Genomic DNA, 15,609 nt, shown 5'->3' with positions numbered 1-15,609 from the left:
AGATGGACTTCAAGAAAATGGCCATGGAGACCGCATGTGCGCAGATAGGACTCCGCGGCCATTTTCTTTAAGTCCACTGCATTAACCTGCGCATGCGCCGCCTCCAGTGCCATTTTCTTGAAGTTCATTGCGTTAACCGCGGGAGATTCAATGAAGGTGGCAGTCAGCTTAATAGACCCGAGACACCCTCGCAGCCCATCCGCCCACCGATCAATGCACCCGCCGCCGAGACACCATCGCAGCCCGCAGATCAATGCCGCCCGCCGTGACACCCCCTAGCGCGTCCTGTGAGCCTGTTTGCTAAGACGGTAATTATGCACTCTGTAAGACAAGACCTGGCGTATAAAACGACCCCCAACTTTTGAGAAGATTTTCAGGGGTTAAAAAGTCGTCTTATACGCTGGAAAATACGGTACTATTATTTTATGTTCGGTGCAGGTCTAAACCCAACTCTTCAGCAGTCAGCCGGTGGCCTGGACCACACCGTGCTAGCTCTGGGTCCCAGAATTCTGATTACCATTGTTGATTACTTATGGAAGCCCCCAGTATTGTGTATACAGTATTTCTGAAGTCTCCCGTGTTTCCTTTGTTTTAGACCCTATACCCCTATGAATGGAGGCATCTCCAATGTCTGGTTCGATAGACATAAAATCTCCATCGACAGCCCCGAACATCTGGACTCCGTCAATTCAATGTGCCATGTACTAACAGATCTAATCAAAGAAGAAGTGGCATCGGGTATCTCCAAAAACAGAATATTGCTGGGTAAGAGCCGCAACCTGTTACTGTCACATTGTACTAAGGAGATGCTGAAGCTACAAGCAGTGTAGCTTCAGAGTGCAGTTAGCAGGTAAACCACCAGAGGGCAGTAGAGTAGTCAGAAAGCCAGGTCAGCAGCAGGAGGTCTCGACAATACAGGGATAGTAAAATCGAGGCAGGTGATAACCGAAGGTTAGAAACCGAGAAGTCACGGATATAGCAGAAGGGCGAGACGGAGTCAGGAACGTTTATACAGATCAGATGCTGGAAAGTCCAAGTACAAACAAGGGAGAAGGATTAACGGGTCGGGACCGGGATAAGACAGACAGGAAAAGGTAGTTGGGGCCAGGGATGGACGGATGAACGGAGAAGTGTACAGATCAGAACAAGGTAGCTGGGAGGCAGGACAGTTCAGGTATCTCACCAGAGCCAGTAACACACGCTGTAGAGCATAAACTATCACTGGCACTGAACCGGAGGTGCAGCACCAGGATATAGTGTCCCGGAAACCAAAACAAGGCAGGGAGGAGTTAACCGGTACTGAGTGAAATAATCAAACCACAGCGGCCAATACAGGCCTGGATCATGACAGTTACTCTTTATAGCATTGAGGTCATTAGCGCCACACTTATCACAAAATGTAGCATCAATGCTGAAAGATGGGACTACACCTTTAAGAGAAACAATATAAAGTTATAATAATAAAAACTCTAATATACAACCAAAGTAAGGAAAATAATCATCACACAAGTCTTTACTAATTCCTGTGACTTTCCCACAACCCACACAGATTGTTAGTAGATCAGGGGCTGCAGGACTCGGCTGATAGACGATACGCTGATCCAGGCCGATCGGAATGAGCTCCTGGAACTTCTCGGCCGCTGCGGCGCTGGTGTCGTGAGCCGGAGACGCACAACTCCGGGCTTCTGACAGGAAATTACCTTTTTTACTCTTGTGAAGACTTTTATGAAATGCCGAACGGGTTCCTCCACGTAGAGGGCAAGTCATTGACTCGCCCACCCCAGGGCTATGGGACACCCGGTGCCGGGCCGGACTAGTCCGGTGGTAGTCAGTGGTGGCTGGGCCCGGCTCCGTGGCCCTGGTGGGTGTCAGTTGAATATGTGGCTGATGACTTTAATGTTTGTGTTCGTGACGCCACCTGTGGTATGCGGCTATTAAGCCGCCGCTGCTGTGTGAGGCCACCGGGATGATGTTATGGCAGCAATGTTAGTACTGCTCCCCACAGGTGGAGCAATGCCCGGGGCACAGTTGGTGCTTGTGGAAGTCTATGGTGCTGCGTGACTAACACGGTGCAGGGCCGACAAGCAATGAAAGAAACAGGCACAAACAGTAGTCTCTTTACCTTCTCCTCTTTTACTCGGCAGAAACTTAGTCCAGGGAGACCGTCACAGATGGTATAGATGATCCGGCCGGCCTGGAAGTGCCTGGGGTGATCTTTGGCCAGTTGAGTATGAGGCCTACTCCTTAATCTTTCTCTGCTGTTTTAGGACACTGCACTTTAGGTTTGCAATTGCCCTCTTGCTGCTGGGACTTGTTGTTCGTCCCCTTTTCTGTGTGGTAGACTGCGCAGGCCCTCTCTGGTGCTTCTCTGCTGGAGCCCACACCAGGCCCTTGGGATGCAGTTGTACCTTCAGATTGCTTCTGGGACAGGGGGCTTGCAGCTCTCCTGCCCTCCGGATTCAGCCACCAGGGATGGATTTTATGCCCTGGCAACTACAGACTCCGATGTCCGAGTCTCTGCTGTGCCTCTCTGCTCCCCTTGCTTCACTGGGCCAAGCTATCCAAGCTCTAGGCCCCAGTTTACAAGGCAGCACTACTCTGCGTCTGCACTCTTTCACTCCTGTCTCCAAACTCACTAACACTTCCTCCTTCCAGCCAGACTTAAGGAATGCTCCCTGAAGTTCCAGGTTCAGAGCTCCCCCTGCTGGCCGGAGGGAGAACTGTGTTGAGTGTTAACTTACTGGCCAATAGATCTCCCAATTACCTCCAGGCTCAGCATTAACCCTTTTGGGAGGGCAATGCTGTTGTGGCGACCAGGTCCTGGGGCGCCACACTCCCCCTTAGTTAAATTCAGTACTCCCGGACTGTAGAGACAAACATGACATGTTAGAACATTTCATCCCATTATGGGAGGCGCAATTACTTTAACGTTACAACCTTAAACATTACTATAAGAGTCCAGTGTGGCTCCCTGCCGGGTGTCCATTACACTGCTCCATGGGGGACCCGCCGCGTTCAAACCCCCAACGTAGGCTCTGGGCGTGCGTCAGAGCATTGATGACCCCACTCTATGCACGCCGGACGGGTTTTTCTTCAGGGGTGTTGAGCACACTGGTGCTAACTATGAACAATTTAGGTGTTGGCCACCCATAGTCCAGTGGCCCAATTGTCCATTTTCACAATCAAAGAAAACGAAAACATTTTGTACACAACATGGCAGACATTTTGCATAACTATTTACATCCTAATAAGTACTCTTTCCCTTATACAGTTGACTCCCTATACCTTAGAGGGGGTTGTCCCCGAGTGCTGCGCTGGGACCTACGTAGCTCTGGTGTTTGCCCCTGACTACGTGGTGCGTCTTCTATCTCAGCACTACAGGTGGGCCTAACCCCCATAGGTAAGCGTGATGGTTGCCTTTGTGATCTAGGAGTCGCCAAGGGTATGACAGGTTCACCACTGACAGGGGGTTGATCCTCCTGCTCCACTGCTGGCGTGTCATCTCGTGCCGGAGCGGACGATTCTTTAGGTGGATCCGGAACCTTTTCTGTTTCTGGCTCGACCAACTGCGGAAACGTCAAAACTGGTACCACTATGGCATTGTTTATTCGGGTCCAAGTTTTGGGGAACTTTCCAAGGATGGTTTGAATCATCTCCCCTCCTTTCTCTTGACTTTGGGGACTTCCTTGTACTCCTTCCATTTCTCTTTGGATTCTGCACCGTTCAGGGCACGCTTTCAGGCGGTCTCGGGAAATTGCTTGATAGGTCTTGCCTTCATCTTTGCTTATGAGGCATACCTTACTATTGTCAAAGTTGGAGGGGATAATGGTGTAGGGCTCGTTTTCCCACTGATCATCCAATTTATGCGTCTTCCGCTTCTTCTTGAGGACTTGTTCTCCAGGTGCTAAGGGAGTTGCTGGGGCTGTTTGATTGTAATGCTGTTCTTGCCTCGTTCTTGCTTGAGACAGGCTCCTCTCTACGCACTCCTGGACCTTACGGTACCGCTGCTGCCGTTCTGTATCCCAATCCTCTATTTCTTGAACCGCCTCAGGCGACACAGTCCCCATCTCAAAGTCTACAGGCAACTTGCCTGGTCTGGCTCGCATCAGGTAAGCGGGGCTGCAGTTGGTCGAATTCACTGGGATGTGGTTGTACAGGTCTACCAGATCTGGCAACTTTTCTGGCCATTGGTTCCTTTCCTCCAGCGGCAGGGTCTTCAGCATATCAATAACCACATGGTTCATTTTCTCGCACAGTCCATTGGTTTGGGGGTGGTACGGTGTGGTTCGGATTTTCTTACAACCGTACATGTTACAGAACTCTTGGAACACTTCAGCCTCGAATGCAGGACCCTGATCAGTCAGTACCCTTTCCGGATAGCCGTGAGGTCGGCAAAAGGATGCCTGGAACGCTCTAGCTGCTGTCCTGGCTGTCTGGTCCTTCACAGGCACTACTACCAGGAAACGAGAGTAATGGTCCACAATGGTGAGGGCGTACACATAGCCTGACCGGCTTGGTGTTAACTTCACGTGGTCCAGGGCCACCAACTCCAGGGGCTGCTTTGTGACAATTGGCTGTAGGGGAGACCTTTGGCTGGCATAGTCTTTCCGCCTCAGGTTACACGGGCCACAGTCTCGGCACCACTTCTCGATCATCTTTCTCATGTGCACCCAATAGAACCGATCACGGAGTAGGGCTTCCAACTTCTTCCACCCGAAGTGTCCTGCGTTATCATGATACGCTGCTAGGACCATTGGAGCATCTCTCTGCGGAACCACTATCTGCCAGACAAGTTCATTTGTTCGATAGTTGACATATCTCTTGCAGAGCTTGCCTTGGTAGGTGAACAGTCGTCCCCTCTCCTTCCACAGCTGCTGGGCTTCCTCTGGAGCGTCTGGGCCAAGATGGGTCTCAGCTTGCGCTAGCTTCTCTTTGACCAATCGCACGGCCGGGTCACCGTTCTGTGTTTCTTCCCAATTATGGTGGAGTAAGGGGTTGACCGAGACCCCGTGCTGGCTTGAGCGCTTCACTCCTACAGCATGCTCACACTGGGACACACCTTGGTGATGGAAAGCCGGTAACTCTATCTCTTCGAGTTCATCCATGTCTTCTCCAGACTCGGGCAAGTGAGGCATTCTGGACAGCGCATCAGCATTGTTATTCTTCTTGCCAGCCCGATACTTGATGGTAAAGTCAAAGTTAGACAGCCGGGCCATCCATCGCTGTTCCATCGCACCTAACTTGGCTGTTGCCAGGTGTGTCAACGGATTGTTGTCCGTGAAGATGGTGAACTTGGCCGATGCCAGATAGTGCTTGAAGCGTTCAGTCACTGCCCAAACAATAGCGAGGAACTCCAGCTTGAAGGAACTGTAGTTTTCTGGATTCCTTTCTGTGGGCCGAAGCTTCCTACTGGCGTACGCTATCACCCTCTCTCTGCCTCCCTGTACCTGGGACAGAACTGCTCCCAGTCCCACGTTGCTGGCGTCTGTATACAGTACAAACGGTTGGCTGTAGTCAGGGTAGGCCAGAATTTCTTCTCCCGTGAGAGCCCCTTTCAGCCGGACAAAGGATGTTTCCAGTTGGCTGCTCCATTCAAATGGAGGGCTCTGCTTCTTAGCCTGCTTTGGCTGGCCCACCAGGAGATCTTGAAGGGGCGCTGCTATCTTGGTGAAACCATCAATGAACCTTCGGTAGTAGCCCACCAGTCCAAGGAACTGCCGCACCTCCTTCACTGTGGTGGGTCTTGGCCAGTCCTTGATTACAGTGACTTTCTCCGGATCAGGTGCCACACCTTCTGCGCTGACCACATGACCCAGGTACTGTACCTTTGGCTTCAAGAGGTGACATTTGGACGGCTTGATCTTCAGGCCATATTTCGACAAGGATTCAAACACTTCTGCTAAGTGCTTCAGGTGGTCCTCATAAGTCTTGGAGTAGACTATTACGTCATCCAGGTACAACAGCACGGTTTCAAAGTTGTGATGGCCCAAGCAGCACTCCATCAACCTTTGGAATGTCCCTGGGGCGTTGCAGAGCCCGAATGGCATACAGTTGAACTCACAGAGACCCATTGGTGTCGTGAATGCAGTCTTCTCTTTGTCCGCCTCTGCCACGGGAACCTGCCAATACCCACTGGTGAGATCCAAGGTGGAGAAATAGTTAGCTGACTTTAAGGCTGTTAGTGACTCCTCTATTCTGGGCAGTGGATAAGCATCTTTATGTGTAATGCGGTTAATTTGCCTGTAATCTACACACATTCTCATCGTACCATCTTTTTTCTTTACGAGCACTAGTGGAGCTGCCCAGGGGCTACAACTATCTCTGATAACCCCAGCCTCCTTCATTTCCCGTAACATTTCCTTGGCACACTGATACTGTGCGGGGGGTACAGGGCGGTATCTCTCTTTAATGGGATGATGATCACCCGTGGGGATTTGATGTTTAACCCCTTTCACCTGCCCAAAATCTAGGGGGTGTTTGCTGAAGACCCGCTCGTACTCCTGTACCACCCGGTAAACCCCATGCTTTTGGTGCGAGGGGGTGGAGTCGGTGCCTACATGTAATTTTTGGCACCAGTCTTCCGGCTGCCCCTTGGAGCCATTGTCTTCCGCCTGGTCGGACGGGATCAAGGGTTCCACTGCTTTAATGGTATTGTTACTGACAGTGTACAGTTTTGCTACAGTGGCGTACCGGGGCAATTTGGCCTCCTCCTCCCCACAATTCAGGACACGGACGGGCACTCTCCCCTTGCGGACGTCCGCTACCCCTCTGGCTATCAGGACTCCAGGCCTACTGTCTGAATACACTGGTTCTACCAAGGCATGGTAATCCTGACCCTTGAGGCCTATTGCTGCCCGACACCATATCAACATTTCACTTCTTGGGGGTATTACAATGGGGAGGGGGTCACTTACCCTCACACTGCCAATTTCTCCTCCGGCCAGCTCTACTTGCTGCCTCCTCATCAGGGCTCTGATCTCCCTCTGTAGGACACGCTGCTGCCCGGAGCTGGCAGTTTCAGACGCCTGCTGCAACAAAATTATCACTTCGGCAATACAATTTTCTATCACATTTGTACCAAGGGTTAGCAGTGGGTCAGATTCTTTGCGATCAATATCTACAATTATCATCCCCTGACATGGCAATTCCACCCGCCCCACTTTAATGGTTACTTCTTTGTACCCAATTTGAGGTAAGGGCTGACCATTACTGGCCACAATCGTTAAATCATCATCTGGGCCATGGTCAATGTCTGAATCAGCCCAATATCTTTTGTACAGTTTGTGGGGGATGGTTGTTACCTGGGACCCCGTATCCAGGAGGGCATTCAAAGGGATCCCATCCAGCACAATGGGAAGGACCGGTCGTCCTCCCACATACTTGCTGCGGCTGGGGTTTGAGCCGGGCTTCCTCACACCTGGGGGTTGGCTCCTGGCCCCAGGCTCAGCCCGTTTAAAGGACAGCGTCGTGCAATGTGGCCCGCCTGGTTGCAGTGGCGGCAGATCGGTTGTCCTGTTGAATCATACCGGTCTGTGTCTCTGCCTCGGGTCGGCGGAATCCTCCTCTGTCGCATCCATGGGACGTCTTCTGGGCTGGAGGCCAACTCGATTTTCGCAGGCGAGGGGGTCATTTGTAGAGACTGCACGGTCTTGGCAAGGGCAGCCACAGTCTTGGTCAGCTCCTGGAACTGCTGTCTGAGCTCTGCCGTGGGATCCTTATCCAGGGACTGCGCCTCAGCCCCTGCAGTGGCTCGTGTTGCAGGCACCACCCCGGGGTACGTGATAGCAAGAGGCCGGAGGGGTACTGGGTCATTCGGTGTAGATTCTCTCAGTACCCTGATGGCCTGGTCCTTAAACTTTGCAAAGTCCAGAGCAGGGTTCTGCAGGACCATGATACGCAGCTGGGTCCTGTGGGCATCTGACAGGAGCCCCTCTATGAACTGCTCAGTTAGGAGTTTGTCTTCTTCACGTACACTCTCTGGGTCCACCTGTTTAACTGCTTTCAGGGCCTCCTGCAAGTTTAAGGCATAGTCCCTTATGCTGTCTGTGGCCCGTTGCTTGCACCCAAAGAATCTCATCTTTATCTCTGCTGCGGTGCGGGTGTCAAAAGTGCTCTTTAGTTTGGCCAGTATCTGGGCTGCTGTCCCTTTATCTGTATCAGGCCAGGACTTCGCTTCACGCTGGGCTGCGCCGGCTAGCTGTCCCATTAATATGCCCACCTTCTGGCTCTCAGTCAGAGGATACACCCGGAACAAGCTGTGCAGGCTTTCTCTGAAGTCACTCAAGGTATGGGACTCCCCGGAGTACTGCGGCAGCCATTCTGCTCCTGGTATGTACGGCATGGTGATCGGCATTACCGGCGCTATAGTGGGGGCTGGGGCGACGGCGACTGGGACTACTTCGGCCGGTGCTGCGGCGCCCTGGGCGATGGCAGCCACCTGCTCTCCCTCGGATTCGGACATCTTCCTCCCCCTTAGTGAACCTTACCAGGCTCCGTTCACTTTTCAAATTTTCTTCCGGGTCGCGCGGGGTTAACAGCGCTCTGCTCTGATGGCGCGCTCCCTTCGCGCTCTTTGTCAGGCACGCCCCCCTTCTTCCTGCGCTCGGCGCGGCTAATGGCGGCGGCAATTTACAACCAGTACACAGTCTTTTACACAGTTCTTCAGGCGCACAGTACCCGGTGTGACCGGGCACGAAATCCTGTTCGTGACGCCAAAAGTTGACTCGCCCACCCCAGGGCTATGGGACACCCGGTGCCGGGCCGGACTAGTCCGGTGGTAGTCAGTGGTGGCTGGGCCCGGCTCCGTGGCCCTGGTGGGTGTCAGTTGAATATGTGGCTGATGACTTTAATGTTTGTGTTCGTGACGCCACCTGTGGTATGCGGCTATTAAGCCGCCGCTGCTGTGTGAGGCCACCGGGATGATGTTATGGCAGCAATGTTAGTACTGCTCCCCACAGGTGGAGCAATGCCCGGGGCACAGTTGGTGCTTGTGGAAGTCTATGGTGCTGCGTGACTAACACGGTGCAGGGCCGACAAGCAATGAAAGAAACAGGCACAAACAGTAGTCTCTTTACCTTCTCCTCTTTTACTCGGCAGAAACTTAGTCCAGGGAGACCGTCACAGATGGTATAGATGATCCGGCCGGCCTGGAAGTGCCTGGGGTGATCTTTGGCCAGTTGAGTATGAGGCCTACTCCTTAATCTTTCTCTGCTGTTTTAGGACACTGCACTTTAGGTTTGCAATTGCCCTCTTGCTGCTGGGACTTGTTGTTCGTCCCCTTTTCTGTGTGGTAGACTGCGCAGGCCCTCTCTGGTGCTTCTCTGCTGGAGCCCACACCAGGCCCTTGGGATGCAGTTGTACCTTCAGATTGCTTCTGGGACAGGGGGCTTGCAGCTCTCCTGCCCTCCGGATTCAGCCACCAGGGATGGATTTTATGCCCTGGCAACTACAGACTCCGATGTCCGAGTCTCTGCTGTGCCTCTCTGCTCCCCTTGCTTCACTGGGCCAAGCTATCCAAGCTCTAGGCCCCAGTTTACAAGGCAGCACTACTCTGCGTCTGCACTCTTTCACTCCTGTCTCCAAACTCACTAACACTTCCTCCTTCCAGCCAGACTTAAGGAATGCTCCCTGAAGTTCCAGGTTCAGAGCTCCCCCTGCTGGCCGGAGGGAGAACTGTGTTGAGTGTTAACTTACTGGCCAATAGATCTCCCAATTACCTCCAGGCTCAGCATTAACCCTTTTGGGAGGGCAATGCTGTTGTGGCGACCAGGTCCTGGGGCGCCACATCATTATGTCAACATTTTTTGGAGGCGATGTCAAGAAAGACGCACATTATTCTTGCCGACCTCAAGCATGTGTTTTATGCATCATGCGGATCTCGGCGCTGAAATACTATCTCTCCGAATCATAAAAGTTTGCCACAAACTATAAATATTTATTGAAATCACTGTCTGCGAAGAATTTACTACACTCCATACCTTGGGAATACTGGGTTATTGAGTGGTTTGTTTTTTGTTTGTTTTTTTATTTATTTTTTGTATTTTTTTTTTCCCATGGAAAATTCAATTTAAAGAATTTTTTGTATTTTATTTTTTGGCTAAGGGGGGATAATTGGGCCTGTGCATACATTTAGCCTCCTTTTTTTTGTAGTGTTCACCACATGAAAGTATCATTACTTAATATTCATCGCTGGAGGTGACTGCTTCATCGAGGATTGTACGTGAGTCATCACCCCTCTGTATCTGCCAGGCTGTGACTAACTGGGTGTAAAGTGTAACTTGGGCTTTCTCAGAAGTAAATGCGATTTCAATGGGTTTATTCCACGGAGCGACTTATGCAACAGCGCCCATAAAATGTGAGGGCTTAGTAAGTGTGAGAGCAGAGATGAAATCACTGGCAGTAAACTCTTAATGCCCCCCTGACCAGCGGGAAAGGGGAGAAACCGGCTTGGAATAAAATATTTTAGGTATATAGTTTTGTTGCCTACTTAGAGGAGTGTGATCATACCTCTAGTGGTGTATTTAACAGCAAAACCGCAGAACAGTGAGTGCAGCTCTGGAGTATAATACAGGCAGTAACTCAGGATCAGTAATGTATGTACACAGTGACTGCACCAGCAGAATAGTGAGTGCAGCTCTGGAGTATAATACAGGAGGTAACTCAGGATCAGTAATGTAATGTATGTGCACAGTGACTGCACCAGCAGAATAGTGAGTGCAGCTCTGGAGTATAATACAGGAGGTAACTCAGGATCAGTACAGGATCAGTAATGTAATGTATGTGCACAGTGACTGCACCAGCAGAATAGTGAGTGCAGCTCTGGAGTATAATACAGGATGTAGCTCAGGATCAGTACAGGATTAGTAATGTAATGTATGTACACAGTGACTGCACCAGCAGAATAGTGAGTGCAGCTCTGGAGTATAATACAGGAGGTAACTCAGGATCAGTAATGTAATGTATGTACACAGTGACTACACCAGGAGAATAGTGAGTGCAGCTCTGGAGTATAATACAGGATGTAACTCAGGATCAGTACAGGATCAGTAATGTAATGTATGTGCACAGTGACTGCACCAGCAGAATAGTGAGTGCAGCTCTGGAGTATAATACAGGATGTAGCTCAGGATCAGTACAGGATCAGTAATGTAATGTATGTAGACAGTGACTGCACCAGCAGAATAGTGAGTGCAGCTCTGGAGTATAATACAGGAGGTAACTCAGGATCAGTACAGGATCAGTAATGTATGTACACAGTGACTGCACCAGCAGAATAGTGAGTGCAGCTCTGGAGTATAATACAGGATATAATTGCGCATCAGCGTAAGACCAGCATCTACTATTTAGCACTTCTATTTAGTAGTAACCTTTTTCCAGAGTTACTGAACTTTAAGATTGAATTTAGCTCTAATTTATAAAGTATTGCTTCACAGTTAAAGGAGTTCTCCACTGTCCAGACAATCCTTTCATAAAGAAGATCTCCACTAGTAATACTTAGTTTAGGATGGTAAATAAGGAGGATGTTCTAATTTGGTTAATGATTAATTTTCATATTTATCTGTGCAATGATTTGTCTAGGGTGTAGCACACGCCAGCAAATATTTCTATTTTTTGTCTTTTCTTCAGGTGGATTTTCCATGGGTGGCGCCATGGCCATGCACTTGGCTTATCGGTACCATAGAGATGTTGCCGGGGTGTTTGCTTTATCGAGCTTCCTCAATGAAAACTCAGTGGTCTATAAGGTAATATATCTTACCAGAGATACAGTCATGGCCGAAAATGTTTGCACCCTTGACATTGTTCCACAAAATTAAGTATTTCTCCTAGAAAATGATTGCAATTACCCATTTTTTTTATACACGTCTATTTTCTTTGTGTGTAATTGAACAAAGTACATAAAGGTAAAGGCAAAGTGGTCATACAGAAACCCAAAGATGAGTGGGACACAATTGTTGGCAGCTTTCCAAAACTTTGTTTCCAGCATTTGATGTATGTTTAACCTCACCTGTGGCAAATAACAGATGTGGGCAATATGAAAATCACACCTTAAATCAGATAAAAAGGGGAGAAGTTGACTCAATCTTTCCATTGTGTGTGCGCCACACTAAGCATGGAGACAAAAAGAAGAGAAGAGAACTGTCTAAGGACTTGAGAACCAAACTTGATGAAAAATATCAATAATCTCAAGGTTAAAAGTCCATCTCCAGAGATCTTGATGTTCCTTTGTCCACGGTGCACAACATAATAAAAAGTTTACAATCCATGGTTCTGTAGCTCCATTCATTTTCTATGAGGATGCTGAGCTCTGCATTGGCTTTTTCCGGCAGACCCATAAAGAATGAATGGAGCAGCGGTCGGGCGTTCAACCAGCCTTCCTACTTTGTTACTTGGATAATATATGTCCCATCGGGGTTAAACACCCCAGCATTTGGATTATCACCAAACTATATGTTATCATATACAGTTGAAACCAGAAGTTTCCATCCACTCTCTATCTGCAGGTTTTTCCCTCCGCTCTCTATGAAGACACATCTGCAGGTTTTTCCCTCCGCTCTCTATGAAGACACATCTGCAGGTTTTTCCTCCGCTCTCTATAAAGACACATCTGCAGGTTTTTCCTCCCCTCTCTATACAGACAAATCTGCAGGTTTTTGTCTCCGCTCTCTATACAGACACATCTGCAGGTTTTCCCACCGCTCTCTATAAAGACACATCTGCAGGTTTTTCCTCCCCTCTTTATACAGACAAATCTGCAGGTTTTTGCCTCCGCTCTCTATACAGACACATCTGTAGGTTTTTCCTCCGCTCTCTATAAAGACACATCTGCAGGTTTTTCCCTCCGCTCTCTATTAAGACACATCTGCAGGTTTTTCCCTCTGCTCTCTATAAAGACACATCTGTAGGTTTTTCCTCCGCTCTCTATAAAGACACATCTGCAGGTTTTTCCTCCGCTCTCTATACAGACAAATCTGCAGGTTTTTCCCTCCGCTCTCTATACAGACACATCTGCAGGTTTTCCCTCCGCGCTCTATACAGACACATCTGCAGGTTTTTCCTCCGCTCTCTATAAAGACACATCTGCAGGTTTTTCCCTCTGCTTTCTATACAGACACATCTGCAGGTTTTTCCCTCCGCTCTCTATAAAGACACATCTGCAGGTTTTTCTCACTATTTGACATGAAATCAGAATAAACCTTTCCCGTTTTCAGTCAATGAGGGACAAAAATTATTTATATTTGCCAAATGCCAGAATAATGAGAGCGAGAGATAATGTTTTCAGGCATTTTTATAACTTTCTGCAAAGTTAAAAGTTTGCATAAACTAAAGGGTGCTTTACACGCTGTGATGATACACAAAGAAGCCGTGTGTTTCAGGTGTGCATTAAACTACATCCACAGGTGTGTCTCTAATTAACTCAGATGTTGCCAACAAACCTATCAGAAGCTTCCAAAGACGTGACATCATCATATGGGTTGTCCCATATTGTTTAAAGGCATAGTACTCTTAAGGGTGCTTTACACGCTGCAACATCGCTAGCGATCTTGTTAGCGATGTGACACGCCAGATCGCAGATGCGATCTGCCGAGATCGCACATAGGTCATTTTTATATCGCCGGTCACATGTGCGATCTTGGCAGATCGCATCTGCGATCTGGCGTGTCACATCGCTAACGAGATCGCTAGCGATGTCGCAGCGTGTAAAGCACCCTTAAGAGTACTATGCCTTTAAGTAATATGGGACAACTCATATGATGATGTCATGTCTTTGGAAGCTTCTGATAGGTTTATTGGCAACATCTGAGTTAATTAGAGACGCACCTGTGGATGTAGTTTAATGCACACCTGAAACACACGGCTTCTTTGTGTATCATCATGGGAAACTGAAAAGAAATCAGAAAAGATCTCAGGAAGAGAATTGTGGACTTGCATTAAGTCTGGTTCATCCTTGGGTGCAATTTCCAGATACCTGAAGGAGCCTCATTCATCTGTACAAACAATTATATGCAAGTACAAACAAGATGGGAATGTCCAGCCATCATACCGCTCAGGAAGGAGACGGGTTCTGTGTGCCAGAGATGAACATGCTTTGGTCAGACATGTGCATATTAACCCAAGAACAAAAGCAAAAGACCTTGTGAAGATACTGGAGGAAGCTGGTAAGATTGTGTCATTATCCACAGTGAAACGAGTACTGCATCAACATGGGCTGAAAGGCCGCTCTGCCAAGAAGAAGCCATTACTCCAAAAGAAACATGAAAAAGCCAGATTAATGTTTGCAAATGTGGTATCTCCTCACCTTTCCCTGCCTCCACAAATCTCAAAAACTTTAATTATGCACTAAAATGTGATGGAGGAGAGGAGGGGGATGCAGCTGCAGTTTTGGTGAATAGGAGGCTTAGCTATTGAATTGAGTGATGATCAGATCCAATCTGTGTCGATCATGTGTTCAAAACAGATTTTTCACCCAGTTCATTGACAGCAAGCAGAGATCTTAAAAATACTGCTAAGAATAATGCGGAAAATAGAGGAAAATTGTCCAACTTTCCATTATGAATTATCTACTAAAACCGGAATGTTTCTTTAAATATCTATATATTTTTTTTTTACATTATTCCCTCTTTCTCCTATATTCTTCAGGACCTTGAGGCGACGCCGCAGAATCTCCCCGAATTATTCCAGAGCCACGGACAGGCTGACGAGCTGGTCTCTCACCAGTGGGGAGAAAGAACGTGCTCACGACTGAGCGGTCTCGGTGTGACTTCATCTTTCCACAGTTTCCCAAATCTTCTTCATGAACTCAGTCTGCAGGAATTAGAGCAGTTACGGTCCTGGATTTTAGAGAAATTGCCCGAGGTCACAGCAAACGCGCAGTAAAGCAGAAGACGGAGCGGAATGAATGTTTGTAATCAGAGATAATCGCATTTTGGGTCTGACTCGGGGTTTATGGGAAGCTTTTCCACGTTCTGAATTTCTTGATTTGTTTATGACTTTTACGTCTTATAAAAATTATTTTTTGTCGTATTTTGGTTTATTTTTATCACTGAGAAAACATTCAAGATGTTCCAGCAAAAAAAAAGGTAATTCCCGTATCTTACTGTGTAGGCAGTAGGTGGCTCAGTGGTTAGCACTGTTGTATTGCAGCACTTTGGTTCTGTGTTGGTGACTCAGTGGTTAGCACTGTTGTATTGCAGCACTATGCTAACCACTGAGTCACCAACACAGAAACAGTGCTGCAATACAACAGTGCTAACCACTGAGTCACCAACACAGAACCATAGTGCTGCAATACAACAGTGCTAACCCCTGAGTCACCAACACAGAACCACTGTTGTATTGCAGCACTATGGTTCTGTGTTGGTGACTCAGTGGTTAGCACTGTTGTATTGCAGCACTATGGTTCTGTGATGGTGACTCAGTGGTTAACACTGTTGCTATCTTGCACTTGGGGTTCTGTGTTGATAGCTCAATGGTTAACACTGTTGGCTTTCAGCACTTAGAGCTCCTTGTGGCTCAGTGGTTAGCACGGTTGCATTGCAGCACTGGTGTTTTAAGTGGGTGGCTCAGTGGCTAACACTGTTTGCCTTTTTGCACTTGGGGTTCTGGGTTTGG

The 15,609-nt window shown here is 48.5% G+C and overlaps 1 protein-coding gene across 1 annotated transcript in view; it reads left to right on the top strand.

Annotated features, from left to right (window-relative positions):
- LYPLAL1 (lysophospholipase like 1) overlaps positions 1 to 15,021 on the top strand; it is a 101,188-nt gene extending 86,167 nt beyond the window's left edge. Inside the window, exons 3-5 of the mRNA XM_075337983.1 lie at positions 596 to 765; positions 11,626 to 11,741; positions 14,638 to 15,021. Coding sequence (XP_075194098.1) covers positions 596 to 765; positions 11,626 to 11,741; positions 14,638 to 14,874 — 523 coding nt within the window. The 3' untranslated portion in view covers positions 14,875 to 15,021. The remainder of the gene's footprint in view (positions 1 to 595; positions 766 to 11,625; positions 11,742 to 14,637) is intronic.
- Positions 15,022 to 15,609: the final 588 nt, after the last annotated feature.

The sequence above is a fragment of the Anomaloglossus baeobatrachus genome, chromosome 3 (genome assembly GCF_048569485.1).
Source record: "Anomaloglossus baeobatrachus isolate aAnoBae1 chromosome 3, aAnoBae1.hap1, whole genome shotgun sequence".
Classification (NCBI taxonomy): Eukaryota; Metazoa; Chordata; class Amphibia; order Anura; family Aromobatidae; genus Anomaloglossus; species Anomaloglossus baeobatrachus.
Note: the sequence above shows the minus strand (reverse complement) of the source record. Positions and strands in the feature narration are given on the sequence as shown.